The following is a 23,773-nucleotide window of genomic DNA, read 5'->3' on the forward strand; positions in this document are numbered from 1 at the left end:
AATAGGGGATAGTTTTATGGCATTTTTATTTATTTTTTATTTTTTTACTAGTCGTGGCGGCGATCAGTGAGTTTTATCTTGACTGCGACATTATGGCGGACACGTCGGACAATTTTGGCGTGATTTTGGGACCATTCACATTTATACAGCGATCCGTGCGATTAAAATTGCATTGATTGATGTGTAAATGTTACTGGCAGTGAAGGGGTTAACACTAGGTGGCGCTGTAGGGGTTAAATGTATCCTAGGGATGTGTTCTAACTGTAGGGGGGATGGGCTAGCAGTGTTACTACTCTGATCGCTGCTCCCGATGACAGGGAGCAGAAATCAGTGACACTGTCACTAGGCAGAACGGGGAGATGCTTGTTTACCTTAGTATCTCCCCGTTCTTCCTCTCCGTGAGGTGATCGCGGGTATCCCTGCGGCGATCGAGTCCGCGGGACCCGCGACCCGACTCATGGAGCTCCCGTCCGGCACACGCAACGGCACGGCGCCAATTTCAAAAGGACTTACAGGTACGTCCTTTTGCCTAGCCGTGCCATTGTGCCGACGTATATCTGCGTGCGCCGGTCGGCAAGCAGATAATAGTGATTCCACTGCACGTTATTAACTCAGCCAAACCAGCGCTAAGACCTTATGCAGCCCAATTGTCAGCTGCTCAGTGTTACCTAGCTAATTCTGGGTCACGTGATAGACCTATACTGTGTATAAAAGTGGTTATCACCTTTGTGTAAACCAGCTATGAGTAAGCGCTCTGTAAGAGCGTGAAACGCGTTAGCAGTTATGCTGTATTATTCCAACAGTGCCATGTACTGATTTTATGCTACGTTATTGAATAAAGAAGATTTTATTTATTTACTTGCCTATTCCGGAGTGCGGCTGTCCAGATTTTTCTCCTGCACGCATACCATTGGAACAGCAATTGCCGGCACCTGGGGCTCTCACATTTTTTCACACAGTGGAGGACGGGAGATTTGAACCCGAATAGCCTTGAGCGGTGGTAACTATCTTGTTTTATCCTTCCCCCCACCTTTATGTGTGTTTGTCACGTTTGTCTTTATTTTTGGTTGCACTGTACGTGTCTTTTTCATGTTTGATTACATGACCGCGCAACTGCCAGTTAAAATAGCGTAGTGCTCTGATCATGAAGGGGTAAAACCTTCTGGGGGTCAAGTGTTTAAAAAGAGATAGTGGCAATTCCATGTTAGCACTCTCACATCAAAATAAGTGGAGGATGTCCCCTTATTATCTCTTGCACCACCTTTCAGTGAATTAACGTAATATCTTCATTGGCTTTTACTCACATCAGTACAGGAAGACAGAATTAATCCAGGTGACATCAGACTTGCAACGTCAACACAAAGTCAACACTTTTTTGCCAAGATTTGGTTATACACATAGGTAAAAGTGGCCCAAAAGGCTACTTCCCAGTGCAAAATACATAGTGTTAACAATTTTTTTTAAAGGGATCATTGGCAAAATCTAATAAAGATGAATTTAAGATGCTGCAGCTTATGAACTTCTGACTTCTATGAATTCAGAAATCTAAAAACAAAAGTAGTATATTTTCCTACTGAGTGCTATCCTAGAGCACACATAGGGCCTTCCCAGCAAGCTTCAATCAAAATCCCCACTTTGCCCTGTAGAGTGGCTAGGGGTCACTTAGATGGTAAAGATGCATTTGGGTCCAGCTGTGAACACCTTCGCAACCCTGGTGGCCTTTTACTCCAAGTAGGCTGGTTTGGTTGGTTCTCCAGCTTACCTCATGATCAGGTTGCTTTTGCATATATGTCGAATCATGTTGTGATTTTTATGTATTTATGTCCCTACCTTTGGGAACATTTTTATTGATTGTAACCAATAAACTTTTGTTATACTTTTTTAATTAATTACTATTATTACGCTTCTTTTTCTCACTCACACCCTTCCCCTATATGTCTATAAAGTCCTTGTTGGGGGTTATATTTCTTTGTAGTCACTTAGATGATAAAGAGGCTCTGCTCTTTATAAACACAGGATCCTATTGGGGGGAACTCCTTCCAATCATAACAAACATCTCATAATCATACTTACCTGCTATGTACAATGTATTTGCAGAGAGCAACTCCTATCTTCCTCTTCTTGGATCCCCAGATGGTGCTCTGGACTCCTCTTCTCTGTATGCCACAATAGTCCTATAGTGGCATGCATGCAGGCTCAATCCCAAACAAGGCTATGTGTCTCTATAGACAAACACAGTGCAGCTTACTGGATTTGATTGAGAGCAGCAGAAGCCAATGGCTCCCGCTGCTCTCACATAAGTCCAGTGAGGAGTTGGGTTTCAACGAGAGCGGAAAGCCAGAAGTCTGCAATGGAATGTGGGGTATCCTAGTACATTTTAAGGGTCATATAGTGTCTACCTTGAGAAGTGAATGTCAGTTTTCCTTCGACAGAAGATTTGTTATTTAATGTCCCTCATTCTCCTTTGAATATTCGCATAACTCTAAATTACCTCACTGCTATCTTTCTCAACTCTTTATGAAAAGCTTGTCTTATCTCCTGGTTTCTCAAGCTATATATGATGGGATTCATCAGTGGGGTCACCATGGCGTACAATAAAGAAGTGTACTTGTTTACGTTAGGTGACATTTCACTGGATGGAGTCACATAAATAGTGATTAAGGACCCATAATATGCACCCACAGAGATCAGGTGGGCACTACATGTTGAAAAGGATTTTTTTCTGGCAGTAGAAGATGAAATCTTGAGAATGATAATAAAAATGTAGATGTAAGTCCCGATGATAAAGGTAAGAGCACAGAATAAACCTAGGGCAGAATATGTGAAGTCTAGCCATTGTACGATAGACGTGTCTGAGGTGGACAATTGTATAACTGGACCAATATCACAAAAGAAGTAATCAATGTCACTGGGGCCACAAAACTCATACTGAATTATCAAAATAAATTCACTTGAACATATGCTCCAAGTTGTTACCCAACAGCCATATCCCATCAGGAAGCAGATTCTGCGGTTCATAATTAAAATGTAACGTAAAGGGTTACGAATAGCTACATATCGATCATAAGACATTACAGCAAGAAGAAAACATTGCACAAACCCAAACATATAATAGAAATACATTTGTGTAATACAACCAACCACAGAAATTTTTCCCTTCGTCCGTATTATTATCTCTGCCATCATTGGTATAATACAAGTGGCTAGGACAGCATCAGCGAAAGCAAGGTGCTGGAGAAAGATGAACATTGGAATTTTGAGGTTATTATTGGTTGACACTAGAAGGATAATTAAAAGGTTTCCAGTCACTATTGCAATGTAAAATAAAAGTAGGGCAGTGAAGAATAGAAGTTTGAAGTTGCCTAGACCTTGTACTCCAAGAAGATGGATTTCTGAGACTTTTGTTTGATTGTCTTCACACATCTTAAAAGCCAAGAGGTTGACCTGTCAGGTAAAGAGTGAGAGTGAAATATTGAATCATATAAAAAGGAGAAACGTCAAAGCAGCAAGTAACAAATATTTGCATATCTGTGTCTTAAAGTCTATTCAATCTTCCATTAAGCTAAATTTTGAAATGCTAAATTAAAATCAGCTTCTTACTGTTGGGGTCTTCCACTCCATTTTGTCCTCTGGTATCCATTTTAATCAGTGTTCAATTTATAATGTAAATTGTGATTGCATTCTACAGTGGTGGCTATATGCACAGAAAATTACTAACTGGCAAGCTGCAAAATTCACTTTTGTTATTTATTTATTTTTCTTTATTTTATGTGATGACAGTACAGGATAAAAAAGAAAAAAAAAATCAACATTCAAAGGCCATGGAGCTTGTAGGAACAGATGCATTTCAATACCAAACAAAATTCAGTTAGCATGTCTGCCAATTATGATATACAAACTAGCAGAAAAGGTTGGTGTTTACGCTGATTTTTCTATTAATTTAACCTGGGCTTTTTTTCAGCGGGAACACAGGGGAACGCATTTCCGGCACCATCACCACTGACAGCAAGTGGTGCTGGGGTGTGCTGCAGGGTCTATTGATACTCACTGCTAGGGGATCTATTCTAGCTGGAGGGTATCTATTTTTGCATGGGGGTCTATTGTTTCTGAGGAAGTCTATTGCTGGTGGTGGAAGACTTACTGTTGCTGGGGGTGGGTCTTATATTGCTGGGGGGTCAGTTGCTGGGAGAAATCTACTATTGAGGGAGGGGTCTATTGTTGCTGGATGCCGGAGAATCTATTGATGCTGGATGTGGGGAAATCTGCTGTTGCTGCTGGCAGTCTATTGTTGCTGGGGGGATTTTTTGTGGTCAGGTGGTCGTTTGTTGCTGGTGGGGGCTGTATTGTTACTTGATGCAGGGGTTCTATTCTACTGCTTTTCTTGTTATAATTATCAAATTCCTTACGGATTACTCAGTACCACAAATTGATACTTGATTTTGTATTGTCTAAAAGGGCAGTGCTGGGAGGTGGGTAGGGGATGGAACCAAGGAACGGTGCTCGGAGGTGGGTAGGGGGTGGAGAAAAGGGGTGGCTCAGAAAGGGGGTAGTTCCTGCACCTATTCTCTGAGAAAAAAACTTACTACAACTTACTCAGTCATGCAACAGTGTACCTATATGAAATGTTTGTCCTTTTTTTTTACACAAATAGAGCTTTCTTTTGGTGGTATTTAATCACCGCTGAGTTCTTTATTTTTTGCGCTATAAAAGAAAAAAGACCGAAAATTCTGTAAAAAAATGCATTTTTCTTCGTTTCTGTTATAAAATTTTGCAAATTAGTAATTTTTCTTCATATATTTTGGCCAAAATTTATACCACTACATATCTTTGGTAAAAATAACCCAAATATTTGTGAAAGTTATAGAGTCCAAAAGCTATGGTGCCAATATCTGAAAATTGATCACACCTGAAGTACTGACAGCCTATCTAATTTCTTGAGACCACAACATGCTAGAAAAGTACAAATACCCCCCAAATGACCCCTTTTTGGAAAGAAGACATTCCAAGGTGTTTAGAAAGATGCATGATGAGTTTTTTGAAGTTGTCATTTTTTCCCACAATTCTTTGCAAAATCAAGATTTTTTTTTTCTCTTTTTTTACAAAATTGTCATATTAGCAGGTTATTTCTCACACACAGTATATGCGTACCACAAATTACACTCAAAACACATTCTGCTATTACTCCCGAGTGTGGCGATACCACATGTGTGAGACTTTTACACAGCGTGGCCACATACAGAGGCCCAACATGCACGGAGCACCTTCAGGCGTTCTGGAGTGCCCAGGCCAATTCTGACATTTCTCTCCTACAAGTAAAAATCATAATTTATTTGCTAGAAAATTACATAGAACCCCAAAACATTATATATTTTTTTTTAGCAAAGACCCTAGAGAATACAATGGCAGTCGTTGAAACTTTTTATCTCGCACGGTATTTGCGCAGCAATTTTTCGTACATTTTTTTTGAAAAAAAAAAAAAAAAATTAACATTAGCCCACTGTTTTTGCATAATGTGAAAGATGAAGTTATGCCGAGTAAATAGATACCTAACATGTCACCCTTCAAAATTGCACACGCTCATGAAATGGCGCCAAACTTCGCTACTTAAAAATCCCCATAGGCAACGCTTTAAAATTTTTTACTGGTTACATGTTTTGAGTTACAGAGGAGGTCTAGGGCCAAAATTATTGCTCTCGCTCTACCGATCGCAGCGATACCTCACATGTGTGGTTTGAACACCATTTTCATATGTGGGCGAGACTTACGTATGTGTTCGCTTCTGCATGTGAGCACACGGGGACACGGGGGGAAATTTTTTTTTTTTTTATTGTTCATTTTACTTTATTTATATTAGTTTGATGCTTTTGTCCAAAAAATAAATGTTTTGATCACTTTTATTCCTATTACAAGGAATGTAAACATCCTTGTAATAGGAATGTGGCATGACAGGTCCTCTTTACAGTGAGATATGGGGTCAATATAACCCCCACATCTCACCTCTAGGCTGGGAAGCCTGAAATAAAAAAAAAAAAAAAAAAAAACGATCCTTGCTTTGATCGTAGCGGTGAGTTGGTAGAAGCACCGGAGGGCGGCGGGAGGGGGGGACATCCCCTCTCGCCTCCCGTAAGAACGATCAAGCAGTGGAACAGCCGCTATGATCATTCTTATGGTGTAGGGAATCGCCAGCTGAAAAAGATGATATCTGAATGATGTCTGTAGCTGCAGGCATCATTCAGATATCCCCGCACAAAGTCAAGGACATCGTATGATGGCCGGTGGGCAGGAAGCATTTTTTTTTAACACAAAGTTGTCCATTTATACGATATTTCTAACACATAGCATGTGCATACCAAAAATGACACCCCAAAATAGATTCTCCTCCTCCTCCTGAGTACGGCGATACCACATGTTTGAGACTTCCACAGCCTGGCCAAGTATGGCTGAGTATGACTGAGTATGGCTGAGTATAGCTGGTTCATACCTGGCCATCCACGTTGCCCCTTCCCTGGTGGTCCTAGTGGCATCCCTGGTAGTCCAGTGGGGTGATCTGAGGGGGGGCTGCGCTGATAAACAATCAGCGCAGACCCCCCCTGCCAGGAGAGCCGCCGATCGGCTCTCCTCTACTTGCGTCTGTCAGACGCGAGTGAGGAAGAGCCGATCAACGGCTCTTCCTATTGACAGCGTGATCAGCCGTGATTGGACACGGCTGATCACGTGGTAAAGAGCCTCAGCCGGAGGCTTTTTACCAAGATCAGTGTAGCGGTGTGTCAGACTGACACACCGCTCCACCGATCGCCGCGCTGCGCGCCCCCGGGGGCGCGCTGCGCGCCCCCGGGGGCGCGCTGCGGCATGTTATCCTGCTGGACATCATATGACGTCCAGTCAGGATAACACAACCACTTCCCGGACGTCAATCCGCTATAGGGCGGGCGGGAAGTGGTTAAGCTGCAAAAAAAGCTCAAAAAAGCAGCTGTAAAAATGTCCGTGTGCATGAGGACTAAATGATCAAAGAGTTGTTGAGAAAGCATGATATTTAGAGCTTCCAATCTGTAGACATTCATTTTGTAATAATATAGGGCTTTGTATGTCTCCAGTTTTTGTAATAAGCCTGGTAGGATATTGTGGGGATCAGAAATAAAGAAAGGTAAGTCATTCGCATATGCTGCGACTTTATGGACAAGTTTAGTGGTGATAAGGCGTTTGATCTCAGGATTCTTTCTAATGCCCTGTACACACGGAAAATGTGTGATAGGACCTTGTTGTCAGAAATTCCGACCGTGTGTGGGCTCCATCACACATTTTCCATCGGAATTTCCGACACACAAAGTTTGAGAGCTTGCTATAAAATTTTCCGATAACAAAATCCGTTGTCGGAAATTCCGATCGTGTCTACACAAATCCGACGCACAAAGTGCCACGCATGCTCAGAATAAATTAAGAGATGAAAGCTATTGCTACTGCCCCATTTATAATCCCGACGTACGTGCTTTATGCCACCGTGTTCAGAACAATCGGATTTTCCGATAACTTTGTGTGACCGTGTGTATGCAAAACAAGTTTGAGCCAACATCCGTTGGAAAAAATCCATGGACTTTGTTGTCGGAATGTCCGATCAATGTCCGACCGTGTGTACGGGGCATTATTGTACGCAGGAATAGCTTCAGTGACAATATAATATATTTAAATATAAAATATATATATTTGTTTTTTCTTGAACCACGTGGATAGTGTTTAGTTTATGTTGGGAGTTGTCCCTTGCCTCCCTGTCAGAAACAAAACCTGATTGATCTAGGTGTACAAGGACAGGGATATAAGATAGCAAGTGCCTAGTGAGGATTCTAGTAAAGATTTCGAGGTCTACATTCAGTAGTGATCTAGGACTATAACTCTGGCACAGCTGGGGATCGTTACCCTCCTTGGATATGACTGTAATAATTGCCCATAAGGTATCATGTAATGTCATCTCCTTTCAGAAACTTTTGTTCTATCTTGTTTTAGGAATGCAAACATTTCCCAAATCAAGAACACAGTTGATATTGCAAAGTCAACACAAAATAACAAAGTTTTTCTTTCTAAAATGTATGATGGATGGTGGCACCCCGTGTTCTTCCCCTTGGTGTTGAAAGCATAGTCGGCTATACCCTGTTCTCCTCACTGGCGCTAGGAACTCCTCAGAACCACCAATCCCCCTCAAGCACAACAGAACCTATGCAGCTGGTATACCTAAGGAAAAGAAGGTACAATGGGCCATAGTTTCCGAAAGCTATTCAGCAATAGGCAGGCTGAGAGGTGGCTGATCCCACTCCAGCTTTTGCCAGGCCTGACAAACTAAGGCACAAATAAGGTTCACAATGCCTCTGATGTTCCTGCAGGAGTACACAAAGCATGTTGCAATATCGTGGCCACTGGAGACACAGTTGCGGAAGAAAGAGGAAAACTTCCAATTGTCTCAGGGCCAGTAAGTTTCTTTGCCTACTGCCTCCATCTCTGTGAGGCAAAGGCAGCAAGAGGCAAAGGAGTAATAGAAGTAGGAAGGTTGGGGTTCTGCTAGTGAGAAGGGAAGGATGTGATGCTGGTGGTGTGAAGGAAGAGTGTAGGTGGTGTTGGGAGCAGATTCACACCTCCCCAATAGGAGAATAGCAAGAGGATCTCTTCTACCATCCAAAAAGGAGCACAAAGCTCCTCAGTTTGAGGTAGATTAACCCTTTTGCCACATCTCTCTATGGTTGTCTTTGTTTATTGCACATTACCCCACACTTTAGCACAGAAGAATTTGATTCCAAAACACCTCCCTATTTTGTCTCACCATTTGGCATTTCTTCCAAAACATTTATTTAATCTGGTCACAATTCTGCCACATTGAAGGCATAACTGCAGTACAAAATCAAAACAAGTTGGCTTTCAGTGTTCCATGTGTTTCTGAAACAAATTTCCCCTTTGCGGGCTGCCCTTTTTTAACAATGGTTACAATTTTTGAAAATGTTCTAATTCAAGGAGTTAGAAGCCCGCTGTCTTTAATACAAAAATAGAAAGGGCAGGAACTTGATCTTTGATAGTGCTGAGATCCAAAACACTGGTTTAGCTTCACCCATATTCCCATCCAACAGTAACTTTTTATGTTACATTATTTATTTGGAACACTATTTCAACATTATCATTTGTTTATTGTTTAAAATAGTTATGATAAAAAATTTCAGGTGTTTGTTTTTCATTGGAAGGTCATCCCTGAACTGGTCAAGCAAAGACAGTAGGCAGAGATGGCAAGACTGTAAACAAAACACTTAAAAACTACCAAGTAAGTTCATGAATGTGATCAAGGCTGGTCAAGGTCAAGGCTGGACTACTCTCTGGAGGTGGTCCAAAATGCATTTTAGGTACTAGTCTGCCCTGCTACACATGTGGTATTAGAGAGGGCCAATGCAGTGGGGTGATTTTGTGACTGAAAAGCTGCATTTTAATAATGGGTTGTGGGTACGGGCTTTCTGGGTGTACACTGTTTTACTCTAGGCTTAGGTGTCTAGGCTTGACCACTGGGTCTAGGTTCTTCTACATGTGCTCTAGACACTACCCTGCCCTGCTGCATGTGTCATGCCAGAGAGTCTTCAATGCAATTGGGTGAACTTGTGACTGAGGAGCTGTTTATTAAAAACCTGGGGTGAGGGTTTGTGTTAAATAACTATCAGTATGAAAGTTGCCCTTCTGCACACGTCATGTCAGAGCGGGCTTTCATCACAGTGGGATGATTTTGAGTGAACACTTTTTTATTCGTTAAATTATCGACCACAGTCTCGAGGTAGCGCAATATGTATTCCAGGTACTAGCCTACCCTGCTACATGTGTCATGTCAGAGAGGACCTTTAATAAAGTAGGTTACATTTGTTCATGTTTAAGCACTGGATGTAGGGTAATGCTACATATTCTTTAGGTGTTAACCTTCCCTACTGTGCATGTTATGTTAGAGAGGGCTTTCAATGCAGTGGGGTGAATTAGTAATTGAGAAGATGCATTTTATTAACCTGGGGTGAAGGTTTTTTGGGTTCAAAGTGTTTTTCATTTTTTGGGGGATTTAAATGAAACAGTGAAATGCATACTATGGGACTTACTTATAAAAATGTGCTGCGTGAATGTCTTACCATTTACGCTAAAGTCACAAACAATACCTGTGAAAGGGAAGTTACTCTTTAAAGGTTTCAAATGTGCAACAGCCAAAGTGGGCTTTGTGGCACATGGGTTACCTTATTATCACAAAATATAATACATTTGCAGTTAGTTCATGTTAAAAAGCTTAGAAGTGAAATCAAATATAACTATATGTTTTCTATTTTATATTTACCATGAATGTTACATCTATCAAAATATTTAAGTGCAAAAAAAATAACAAATGTAAAAAGTCACACCGGAATGGTACCAGATGATTGGAGAAAAGCAAATTTGGTACCAATATTGAAAATAAAAGCCGATACGTATACCTGGGAATTACAGGCTAACATCAATAGTATGTAAACGATTGGAATGATAAGGTTCTTGCCAGACAAACCCTTTAACATTTTATTAGGAGGTAAGCTGCTGTAATTTTGATAGAGGAAGGCCTGTGGAAATAGTGTATCTAGATTTCCCTGAGACATTTCATACATTAATTTACCACATAAATGATTAATTAGTACAAATTAAGATCTTCTGACTTTGATGAAATGGTATGTACCTGGATCGAAAACTGGTTGCAAGAGAGCAGCCAGAGGTTGGTGATAAATAGCATATTTCTGAATAGTCTAGAATTGTGAGTGGGTTACAACAGGGCTCTGTCCTGGGGCCAATTCTGTTTAGCTTGTTCATAAATGATATAGAGGTTAGAATACTGTAAATAGTTCTTTCTCAGTGTTTGCTGATGATACAAAGCTAAGCAGGGAAATAACTTTACCACAGGATACAGCAACTTCATAGGAGGACCTACATAAATAAAAGGTTGGGCAGCTAAATGGCAGAGGAGGTTTATTATTAAAAAATGTAAAATAATGCAAAGGGGAGCTTAATATATGCATGCAACTTACATGCTAAGGTGATAACCTGTGGGGGGCATGCAAGTTACCTGCTATGGTGAGAACCTGTGGGGAAATGTAGGATGGAAAAGGATCCTAATAGATCACAGACTCAGCAACTGCATGCAATGCCAAGCTGCAGCAAGCAGGACTGACAGACAATTAGCATGCATTAAAAGGGTATTTATTCAAGAGATAAAACTATAATTCTATCACTTTACAAAACTCTGGTTCTGCCACATCTTGAATATGCCATCTGGTTTTGGTCACCAGTCCTCAGGAAAGATGTCCTTGAACTGTAAAGAGTCCAGAGAAGGGCAACAGAGCTAATAAGCCACCTGGCGGATCTCAGTTATGAGGAACGACTAGGAACATTAATTGTATTCTTCCTGGAAAAAGAATGCGTAAGAGGGGATATGATCACTATATACAAATCTTTAAATGATGACTAGGATTGGGAGAAAACTATTTAACCAAATGTCTCTAAAGAAGACACATGGCCATACAAGTAAGTTGGGTGAAAATTGATTCAATCATAAACTGCATAATGGGTTCTTTACTGTTAGAGCTTTAAGGATGTGGAACTCCCTTCCACAGTTGGTGGTGTCAGCGGGGAATGTAGGTAAATTTAAAAAAAAAACTTTTAGATTTGTTTCTTAGCAAGCTCAATGCACAGGTATATGGAAAGTGGTAGTGGCATACACACTCACACACTCAGGATGAACAGGATAAACTAGTGTTATTTATTCAGTCTTACAAAAACTATGTAACTTTTACTTCAATGATAGTAATTTGATAAGTATGGCAACATTAGCACATGGCATGAGATAATGCTAAAAGAAAAAAGTATAAATGCATAAAAGTAAATCACAGTTCAACCAGATATCCTCTAAAATGTCAGGCTAATCAAAGGAAGAATTGTTGATTAGTTGAAATAAAGTAATAAAACTTAATAAGAAAATGTGAGATAGATTTTAAAAATATTTATTGGAAAAATGAATTTAAAAAAATGGAAAAAATAAATGAAGCAAGAAGCATTCTCTTCTACAGCTCAAAAAGAATGGAAAATGGCCAGCATGCACAAAAGGGCCCTGATTTCTGTTGTAATTTTCAATGTCATGGTAGTTTGATTGCGGTATACATAAAAAAAAAAAAAAAAAAAAAAATAGCAAAAATGCAAACAATCTTCATTTTGAATGATCCTTCAGGTGAATGATTTGTTTTTGTCTCTGCATGAATGTTTGGCCTGTACCTGAAATGGTAAAATAATTTTGCTGCAATGATGTATGGATTATACATATGTTAATTGTTTATTAAAATATGAACTATAATATTTTCATTATAATTATTGTGATTATTTCTTATTTTTTTAAAATTTATTATTATTTTGGTATTAAGGTAAGAGCTTTGGCTTTTAAAATTGACTTACTGTGTACGTTTTTTTTCCTTATCTGATGGTATGGGTGTTACAACTGGAAACAAATGTTTTAGATTGGTGACATCAAAATTAAACTTGGTGGTCTCAAATTGTGTTAGGAGAGGAGTCAGCAAGGTCTATGAAGAGAAGCACAACATTCCTACCATACAACATGGAGGTGGATCTCTGCTGTTTTGGGGTTGTGTGAGCTACAGCAACACAGGTAATTAAGTCACAACAGATGTCAAGATGAATGTAGCATAATATCAGAGAACATTTGAGGTACATTTCTATCCAGAAGATACACATGGGACACTCTTAGATTTTCCAACATAACTGTGTAAAAATAGGAACACAACTGTATCTTTACAGAGAACAATGAACCATGCACATCCTCTCTCCCAAAGAATATCTTACAGACCATGTAGTATTATCACGCTATGCCCAGTTTCTGACAGAGGCCATTTAACCAACATTTGTTTCTTTCAATGGTGGAAAGAAGTTCACTAAACCAAAGCAAAACAGATGATTCTCACCCAGTTAGCGTACAGATAGGATTTATCACCTGGACATCAATACGGGAAAGTCAAAATTCTTACAGACAAAGCTGAAGTGGTCCACCATAAGCTGTGAACTACTTCTGCAGCATAGGCTGCAAGTGCCCCACTTTCTGAGCCCTCCTCTTGCTGAAAAACGTATGGTATCCACCTCTCCTGCCTACCCTTTGGCCTTGCCATGAATGACATTGTACATTTTTTTTTTCAGCTTTCATCTTTCCTTGTCAATAGAAGTTTATTGAGTATACAATAATATAAAGATACATGAAGTAAGTTTACAAGGATCTATAAAGTAAGCTCATTGTTTTACAGTAGAGTCTGTATAGGTAAGTATCATGAAATTTCAAATATTAAACATTGGGTTCACGTAAACCTAAAATAAAGGTATATATTGTTTCATTAGTTTCTTTTGTAGGTATTTAAATGATTTATACCTACTATACATATTATTTACAGGTAAAATGTGTATAGGTCAAATAAATTCTGATAATGAGCTTTAAACGTGAGGTGGAGAAAAGGAAAGAAAAAGAAGAAAAAGGGTAGAAAGACAGAGGTATGGTCCACAAGACATTGCACATTTTAAATCTATTATTATCTCTACACCTTTTTAAAGCATGAAGTTTTTTTTTAATCATGAAGTTTGTAAAGTCATTTAGAAAGAGTGATTGGTATGAAGTTATGCAGAGTAACTTACCTTTTTTGCTAAATGCAAATAAATATACAGGATATCACCCAGTCTCTGCAATGTACAAATATGAATTTTCTAAGGTCATTTTATAGTTTCATTCATACATTATTAAGTCCTATGGGATTTCTAGCATTGTTCCTCTGTGTATAATATTATCCACTGAGCCTTTCTTAATATAGTTGTGTATTTACCAATAATGAGCCATGTGTAAAAAGAAGGCCCTGGAGTAATTATTATTTTATGTTATTTATTTACATTTTTTATAGGACTAGTAAAACAGTAAAACATAAAAAATTCACATGTAAATAGAAAATCTATATGTACCACTCTAGTTTCTTAGGACTTGTAGTTTTGCAACAGCAGGAGGATCACAGGTTGAGCGCCCATGCTGCAGGACATGGGTGCTTAACCTGTGGCCCTCCAGCTGCTGCGGAACTAAAAGCCCCATGAAGCATTGCAAGGCAGACAGTTACAAGCATGACTCCCAAAGGCAGACGCAGGATGGGACTTGTAGTTCTGCAACAGCTGGAGCTCCACAGGTTGAGCACCTATGTCCTACAGCATTGACTAACTTTGCATCTTCAAGGTTGAGCACCCATGCTGTAGGATATCACAGTGGTGTAGTGGGTAGCACTTTCACCTAGCAGTAAGAAAGTTTGCTGTTTCGAATCCCAACCATGACACTACTTGCCTGGAGTTTGCATGTTCTCCCTGTGCCTGCGTGGGTTTCCTCTGGGTACTCCGGTTTCCTCCCACACTCCAAAGACATGCTGGTAGGTTAATTGGATCCTGTCTAAATTGTCCCTAGTATGTATGAATGTGAGTTAGGGACCTTAGAGTGTAAGCTCCTTGAGGGTAGGGACTGATGAGTATGTACAATGTACAGTGGGGACAGAAAGTATTCAGACTCCCCTTAAATGTTTCACTCTTTGTTATATTGCAGCCATTTGCTAAAATCATTTAAGTTAATTTTTTCCCTCATTAATGTACACATAGCACCCCATATTGACAGAAAAACACAGAATTGTTGACATTTTTGCAGATTTATTAAAAAAGAAAAACTGAAATATCACATGGTCCTAAGTATTCAGACCCTTTGCTCAGTATTTAGTAGAAGCACCCTTTTGATCTAATACAGCCATGAGTCTTTTTGGGAAAGATGCAACAAGTTGTTCACACCTGGATTTGGGGATCCTCTGCCATTCCTCCTTGCAGATCCTCTCCAGTTCTGTCAGGTTGGATGGTAAACGTTGGTGGACAGTCATTTTTAGGTCTCTCCAGAGATGCTCAATTGGGTTTAAGTCAGGGCTCTGGCTGGGCCATTCAAGAACAGCCACAGAGTTGTTGTGAAGCCACTCCTTCATTATTTTAGCTGTGTGCTTAGCGTTATTGTCTTGTTGGAAAGTAAACCTTCAGCCCAGTCTGAGATCCTGAGCACTCTGGAGAAGGTTTTCGTCCAGGATATCCCTGTACTTGGCCGCATTCATCTTTCCCTCGATTGCAATCAGTCGTCCTGTCCCTGCAGCTGAAAAACACCCCCTTAGCATGATGCTGCCACCACCATGCTTCACTGTTAGGACTGTATTGGACAGGTGATGAGCAGTGCCTAGTTTTCTCCGCACATACCGCTTAGAATTAAGGCCAGAAAGTTCTATCTTGGTCTTATCAGACCAAAGAATCTTATTTCTCACCATCTTGGAGTCCTTCAGGTATTTTTTAGCAAACTCCATGCGGGCTTTTATGTGTCTTGCACTGAGGAGAGGCTTCCGTCGGGCCACTCTGCCATAAAGCCCGGACTGGTGGAGGGCTGCAGTGATGGTTGACTTTCTACAGCTTTCTCCCATCTCCCGACTGCATCTCTGGAGCTCAGCCACAGTGACGGACAGCCAGCTCTAGGAAGGGTTCTGGTTGTCCCAAACATCTTCCATTTAAGGATTATGGAGGCCACTGTGCTCTTAGGAACCTTAAGTGCAGCAGAAATTTTTTTGTAACCTTGGCCAGATCTGTGCCTTGCCACAATTCTGTCTCTGAGCTCTTCAGGCAGTTCCTTTGACCTCATGATTCTCATTTGCTCTGACATGCACTGTGAGCTGTAAGGTCTTATATAGACAGGTGTGTGGCTTTCCTAATCAAGTCCAATCAGTATAATCAAACACAGCTGGACTCAAATGAAGGTGTAGAACCATCTCAAGGATGATCAGAAGAAATGGACAGCACCTGAGTTAAATATATGATTGTCACAGCAAAGGGTCTGAATACTTAGGACCATGTGATATTTCAGTTTTTCTTTTTTAATAAATGTGGGGTGCTGTGTGTACATTAATGAGGAAAAAAATGAACTTAAATGATTTTAGCAAAAAAATTAAGGGGGTCTGAATACTTTCCGTCCCCACTGTATATGTAAAGCACTGCGTAAAATTGACGGCGCTATAAAAGTACCTGAAATAAATAAATAAATATCCTTATATACTACCCACCTTTTACCATGCTCATCGAACATTACCATGGCACACTTTGCACGGTACATGTTCTCTAGCCCACAGAAATCAACCTCTTTCATTCAAATTCAAATCAGTTGTTTTTTCTCCCACCAGGCCAAAGTTTTTTTTCTTGCAAGCCAGCATGTCCCAGGAATGAATATTATTACTTGAAGTTGAGAGGATGTGAGCTTTCAAAAAATTATGAAAAATTACATATAACCTAACCTTATTTTGTTATATTTACCACACTAGTTAAGTGAGGTGGCAACCAACAACAAATGTAAAATTCTGAACACCTTGAGAAAGTCCACAGACCTGGAAGTGATTTTCAGGATGAGGTATGTATGTGCAACATGATTTTACAGCTGAACTTTTTCTTATTTTTTATTTATTTTTGCATTTTCTTCAAAGTTTTTATATGTTTAGTGATAGCAGCAATATATTTTTTTTATGAAATTGCCTCAGGGCTGAGAGAGAAAGAAAAAGAAAGACAAACAAAGCGGATTTACTGAAACCAAGGATTGACAATATTTAGAGTGTTCATTTCTAAGAAATGTCGGTAAAATAGGGAAATTGTAGTGAAATGTTGCCATTTTGGCAATGAATCGTTAGGGAAGGAAAATCAATGAGGTTTTTTTTTTAGGTTATAATGAGATTTAAATGTCTCCTAAGGGTTACAGAAGGAAGCTCCTTTACATCAGTCCAGGAAGAGTTGGATGTCCAAGATCTGACATCAAAGTGTATGTAAAGCCAAACAAGGCAAACAAGGCATGTTACTCTGGCTTTGAAAGATGTGGTTACATTTAAGGATGCTTTGTATCATAAAATAGACCTAGACCTCAAAAGGGCATAAACCGCGGTGGCTGGTGCTTGAAGGCTAGCAGTAGCACTGGCACTGAGTGATAACTAGTTGGACAGGAAACATTAAAAGAGTAATGATGGAGGATGTGGAATGGGACAGATTAGTCACAGCCTTTAAAAAGATAAAAATATTAGGAGATTTTGGGGCATAGGCATAAATAAATATTATTAAATGCTCAGCCAAGTCTATGCTATTGTCAGTGATTTCCATGATGGTACTATGGTTAAAACCCTGATCAACAAGTCTGGCACTTAAAACAAACTCATGCATGATTTCCTATTACAGTTCAAACTAGATTTTGCTTTTACTAAGATGACAGGGGTCCTCTCTGGCCTGACCCAAAGGACAAAAAGCAAAGACATCAGTGACAGTCATCTGACAGAAGACAGCTTCCTGATAAATACAAACAAGCTTAAGTTACAGACCAACAAAACTCACTTCACTTCAGAGCAGCAAAAGTCCTTTTGAATGTATGTCCAGCCTCCAGTTAATCATTTCCAGGAGACAAATATTTCCTCTTTTACAGGAGAACATGATTGCACGGTTTCCAGAGTCGGCAGAGCTTTTTTTTTTCAATGCTGTTTCAAGTAAAAAAGTTTGGTCTTGTTTGGTCTTATATTTAAATACATTGAACAAGCATATAGATGTGGGGTCCTTCAATGCCAATATCAGTGAGTATGGGTGACTGGATGCTCTCTGATGCTTATCTACATGCCTCTGTACATCCAAGCTTCCATAAATATCTGCAGTTTGCAGTTCAGCAAGGCCTCTCATTCAGTAGGTCAACTTCCCCAAGGACATTCTACCACTCAAAACAATCCTGAAGGAACTGAGTCCATCATTATTTGAACAACATACTGTCTCTAGCCAGTGATCAAGTAGTTCTTCGGTATCATTGGACAATACCTTTTAATTATAAGGTTATCTAATCAACTGGAAGACAAGCTCACTCCAGTCAAAGCAGAGGATGGTGTTCCTCAAGACACTCAAAAAATTCAGTCAAGCTTCCACTGCAAGAAATTTTGAGAATTATGTAGAAGGTTTCCAGCATTACTTGCATTTTTCTTGCTGTTTCCTAATTAAAAAGGTGCAAAAAGAGCTTGTACAGGCAGCCAGGTGCTAGGAGCATTTCCTGATGTGGGTCCTGGAGAGAAGTTCTGGGAAATGTACATCTTCTTGCTAATCAATGTCTAGCATCCTGAAAATATTTTCATCAATTATTACAATGACCAAATGGGCACACTGGCATACCCGTACATCCAGAATGCTATGCTCAGTTAGTGTGATGGAACATTCCTTTATCAGCCCATCCAATTATCCTCACTAGTGATGAGCGAACAGCATCCATTCGGATGATTGCCAAAGACCCAAATTTTCTGTGCGCTCAGCAGGATGTTTGCCCGCCGAACGCACAGTTAATAGGTTGTTAAAGAGCGGGGCTGGCTGCAGCATCCTTAATAACAGATGGGTCATCTTCTGAATTAAAATAAAATTGCCAAATTTACCGGCAATAGTAAAGAATTAATGATGTGGGCCCCCCTAATCCATACATCCATACCAAACCATTAGGTCTAGTATGAATTTTGAGGGGAACCCCCATGCCAAAATTTTAAAAAATAGCGGTGCCATCAGGTGATGTCACCAGGTGGCCCCCCACCCTTTACCTATTTAAGAACTATCAGACAGAGGAGCAGGCATTTTGCGGTTCATCTCCATCATGGGCAGAGCTTCTTCTTTTTTTTTCGGGTCCAGCGGGTCATGATTGACGATGGATCTACATCGGGAACATTGTTTTTTAATTTTTTAAATAAAAGAATTGTCAAAAACCTGCTCCTGTCTTTATTTATTTTTGACACTCTTTTTGGTCAATGAGTAGGGGTACAACGTACCCCATACTCATTCATTTGGGGGGTGGGATCTGGGGGCATCCTTGTTAAATGGGGCTTCCAGGTTCCAATAAGCCCCCTGCCCGCAGACCCCCACAACCACTGCCCAGGGTTGTCGGCAAGAGGCCCATTGTCCCCATTAAAATGGGGACAGGGTGCTTTGGGGTGGGGGGGGGGCATTTATGTGTATTGCCGGAAATACCTGCGAGTGAATTGAAATGTCAAGTTTTCTTGTTTTTGTATGTCAGTTTTGCTGCAACAGGTTCTATACATGTTACGGATGTGGCACTTTACAGGCAGACTAAGGGGATCCCCCAGACACTATATTTAATGGAATTTTTCATTTTTATTGTTTCACTTGAAGCATCATTAAAATCACTGCTCCTTTAAAAACTATATTTAAAAGAAAAAAGATTTTGCATTGATACATGTCCCCCAGGGCAGTAGCCAAGCCCCCATACCCATTTTATGGCCAATAACTTGCATATAAGCCCTTAAAATTGGAACTTTTTATTTTTCATGTTCGGGTTCCTTAGACATTTTAATAGAGTTTGCGACTCGGGTCCGAACTTTTTCCCTTTTTGGGAGTTCTGGTGCAAACTGAACTGGGGGGTGTTCAGCCCATCAATAGTCCTCATCAGTGAAGAACTCTCTTTGGTAGTGAACACATGGAAAGAATCCGAAAAATCACCAGCCAGTTATTATATTGAGCTGGGACAGAGCTACATCAAACACCAGGCAGATAGAATGGAGTGCCCACTTCCAGGATCATGACCAGTGGGCATTACACTCATCATTTTATCAAATGTCCTCAAGCTCAGCATCACGTTCAAAGCATTATTAGTGTGGAAGGTACCAGAGTACTTCAAGTCTGAACAACAAGGTACTAGTAGTATAAATTCAAATACAGATTGTGAACAGAAGACACACTCTGATGAGGGAGGTCTGCCCAATTATTGAATGGGCTCAACAACATCTGCTGGATCTGAGGACAGTGAATATCCCAGCAGCACAGACTCAACTTGCTGATACACTTCCTGTGGAACAACAAGTGGACCCTCAATAAGACTATCTTCGATCAGCTGGCTTCACTGTGAGGAACATATCAGATAAACCTGGCAGCAACACTCCCATTATGTCAGATCAACATGAAGTCAAGATACCTGTGTTGAAGAATCTCAGAGCCAAATTCAAGAATGAGTCATGGTATCCCATCAATGGGTTATCAGCTGCATTGAAGGAATGGAAAGGTCCTGGCTGTTGGCCACCCAACCTGTTGCCAGACTCCAGTGGGGGGCATCAAACTTGTTTTTACAGCAGGGTATCTTGTGTGTTACCCAAACTTGTAGCAGAGATGCCACTTGGTGAACATGTTCTTGAATCAAGATTCCCCAGCAGCTCACAGTATTTTGAAAACATAGACTTTTTTGTGTCACATGGACTTGGACTATTAATTTGCCTGTTGAAAGTAACTTTCAAAGGACTCCCTCTCTGGATGGCACCATGAAGGCGTGCCAGGGAACAATACAGACTTCATTTGCCAAGGCTTACTAAAGTGTAATGAGGCATCTTCTTAAAGAGGGGGCACTGTTAGGAACTGGATCACCTGCTGCTAGAACTGTGGTCCAAGTACACGAAGGGTGTAGTTTTGGTGTCCACCAGTGGGTGTCTCCCAGCAAGTGCCCGGATTTAATATGCACCTGGTGTTGGCTTCTGGGAGGGTGTTTAGCTACTCCTTTAGAATACCTCAATGTCTCAGCCTTTTACTTTACTTTCCACCTGTGTGTCCACTCTACACTCATTGTATCTGTAAATTGTGATACTGATTCTGCCTTTTTTGTACCTTCTCTTCATTTTGGCCCATCTGATTCACTGTTCATTGCTCCTCAGCCTGAAACTGCTTTGCCTTATTCTTCCTTCTGTTTACATATAGGTTACTAAGTTCTTGAGTACCGTAGGTTTGCATTTTTTGCTTTAGTTGGGTTCATTTTCACTAGGGAGGTTCAATTTGATATCAGTTCACTGGGGTTTGTATTTGTTGCTGTTTTTGGTGTTTGTATTTATCAAGTTATGTTGCATGCCACTGATAAGGTCCTCTTAATAAATCATATTTTTTTCACTTTGAGTCTGCTGTTCTCTGTTCAGATCCACATATCTGGTCCAGCCCCCTCTGCAGGATACTAGCATGGGGTATTCACAGCTTAGAATTTGAAGTATTGCAGGTTCTTGGTGCAGGTTATTTACCTTACAGTGCAAGGTATAGACTTCCTATTCCTTCTATGAAGCTTCCACCTGGAGTATATCTTCTCCTAGCCTTTTTGATCCCCAGGTTCTTGGCCAAGCGCAAGTATTATCTGATGAGGTTAATAGTAGTGATATAATTCTGGCCAAGGAGATATTTCTAGTGCTAGTAGAATTGACTCTAGAACCACCAGTTTGCTAGTCAGCATCACCAAAATTACTTCTACAAGGTCAACGTCTTCATTGAGCCCCTGAGAGACTACTTTTGGTGGAATGGAAATTTAGAGGTGGATGTTACTAAAGCAAGGATGGAACCAAAGACCTGTTCACATGAGATATGGTTGAAATGTGTTTACTTTATGGAAAGAAAATCACGGAAATGATTATTGCCAGAGCCTTCACAAGTGTTATGCCGCGTACACACGAGCGGACTTTTGGGCAATAAAGGTCCGACGGAACGAATCCATCAGACAATTTGATCATGTGTGTGGGCTTCATCTGACCTTTTCTGTCTAAAAATCTGACGGACCTTAGAAATAGAACAAGTTTCAAATCTTTCCGACGGACTTGATTCCTATTGAAAAATCAGTTCGTCTGTATGCTAGTCCGACGGACCAAAAACGATGCAAGGGCAGCTATTGGCTACTGGCTATGAACGTCCTTATTCTAGTCCGGTCGTACGTCATCACATTAGAAAGGATCGGACTTTGGTGTGATCGTGTGTAGGCAAGTCTGTTTTGTCGTAACTCTGTCGGAACTCTGTCGAAAAGTTCTTTGGAGTTTAGTCCGACAAAAAGTCTGCTCGTGTGTACGCGGCATTAATGCCGCGTACACATGACCGGACTTTCCAGCAGAAAAGGTCCGACGGAACGAATCTGAAGGGCCTTAGAAATAGAACATGTTTCAAATCTTTCCGACGGACTCGATTCCTATAGAAAAAAACGTTCTTCTATTTGCTAGTCCGACGGAACGAAAACGACGCAAGGGCAGCTATTGACTACTGATCTCCCATGAGCATCTGTTATCTACAGATCTGAATTGTCGAAGATCATTTTATAGTTTCAGACATATATTAATAGGTCCTCTGGGAATTCTATCACTGGTCCTTTGTTGATATAGTTGTGTATTTGCTGCTAATGAGCTATGTGTAAAAGAAGTCTCTGGAGTAACTACTGATTTTTTTTTTTATAAGGTCAGTATCACACATTGACCTAGTACTAAGCCTACAACATAGTCCTGCTATTATGTAGAGGTCATAGTCTAGCTATTTTACATTATGTAAAATTATCTCACACAGGATCATTCCACATTGGTGCATGCAATAATTTCCAGCTAGGAGAGGACTGGTCTGGGGCAATGGGAGCACTTGCCCCTTGGGTCAGCGCTAATAAGATTTGTTGGGCCAGTGACCCTGATTAGAGGTGCCTCCCCAGACATCAATCACACAAGGACCTGAAATCTGTGATACATTCCTATCATTTAATAGCTATCGGTTTCCAGCACCAACTTCCTTTGTGGCTCTGAGATGTCATATGACTAAATGCTAAAATATTTAAAGGCAGCGAATGCTGTAAGATGTGAAATGGTGTGTTACAATAAACTGTCCCTATACGGCACCCACCTTTCTCAATGCCCACCAATGACTGTGGCTCCATGGCACACTTTGCATGATACATATTATTTAACCCCACAAAAATCAGTCCCTACAATTAAAGGGAAAAATGGTTGTGTCCCCCCCACCATCCCCCTGTAGGCAATTTATTTGTTGTGCAAGCCAGCATGCATCCGAAATAAATGATAATATGAATAGATAATAAATGGTACACGACTCCCCAAGTTGGTATGTTTGATCTTTAGATCATTGTCTCCAGCAGTGTACATGTCCCCACATTCGCCTTTGTGCTCGCCATCAGTGTCTCCACTTGCCGCCTCTAGTATCTACTATTTTATGTGGAATTTTTGTAAGTCTTTCCTATCTTTGTATGTAATACTCATAAATACAAGACACTCTTTGTATTCTTATTGTATATGGTTTTTTTTTTTTATTAATCTGGAGTATTTCAAAGCTCCTGAAGAAGCGATCACAAAAAAGTAGAGCAGAACACTATTGGGCTATCTTCTCCCACACCATTGACTTGGGTCTTATTACAGCTCAAGCATCTTCGTTGCTTTAATGTGGCCTTCTATTGGGGCCTATTTGAGCCACAGCTACCAACTACTATTCAGCCTGATGGTTTGACTTTAATGAAGTTTTACTGTATGATCTCTAATCATGTTTTAAGATGTAACTCAATTAAATGTGTTAATTTTTATATATCGGTGTCTATACGGTCCATGTTTTACTGTTGGTTATTGTTGGTTCTCAACAAATGAAAATACTCAAAGTTGAGAGAAAGTAAGCCTACAAAAAAAAATTATGCCAAATTACAAATAACCCAACATTATTTAGGCATATTTCCTACAAACATAGATACACAATTTTGGACTAGTTTGTGAGATGGCAACTAGTCTAGTATTGAAGGTGGAATTTTAAGCACCTGGGGAAAATACATATACCTGGAAAGGCCATACAATCTGCACGTAGAATGAGCTGGGTACATGCAACA

General features: G+C 40.2%; 1 protein-coding gene across 1 annotated transcript; it reads right to left on the bottom strand.

The window, feature by feature from the left end:
- Nucleotides 1-2,487: 2,487 nt before the first annotated feature.
- On the bottom strand, nucleotides 2,488-3,423 carry LOC141134781 (olfactory receptor 6C2-like). Its single transcript, XM_073624218.1, has one exon. The coding sequence runs from the start codon at nucleotides 3,421-3,423 to the stop codon at nucleotides 2,488-2,490; it is 936 nt and encodes a 311-aa protein (XP_073480319.1).
- Nucleotides 3,424-23,773: the final 20,350 nt, after the last annotated feature.

Source organism: Aquarana catesbeiana, linkage group LG03 (assembly GCF_042186555.1).
Source record: "Aquarana catesbeiana isolate 2022-GZ linkage group LG03, ASM4218655v1, whole genome shotgun sequence".
Lineage (NCBI taxonomy): Eukaryota > Metazoa > Chordata > Amphibia > Anura > Ranidae > Aquarana > Aquarana catesbeiana.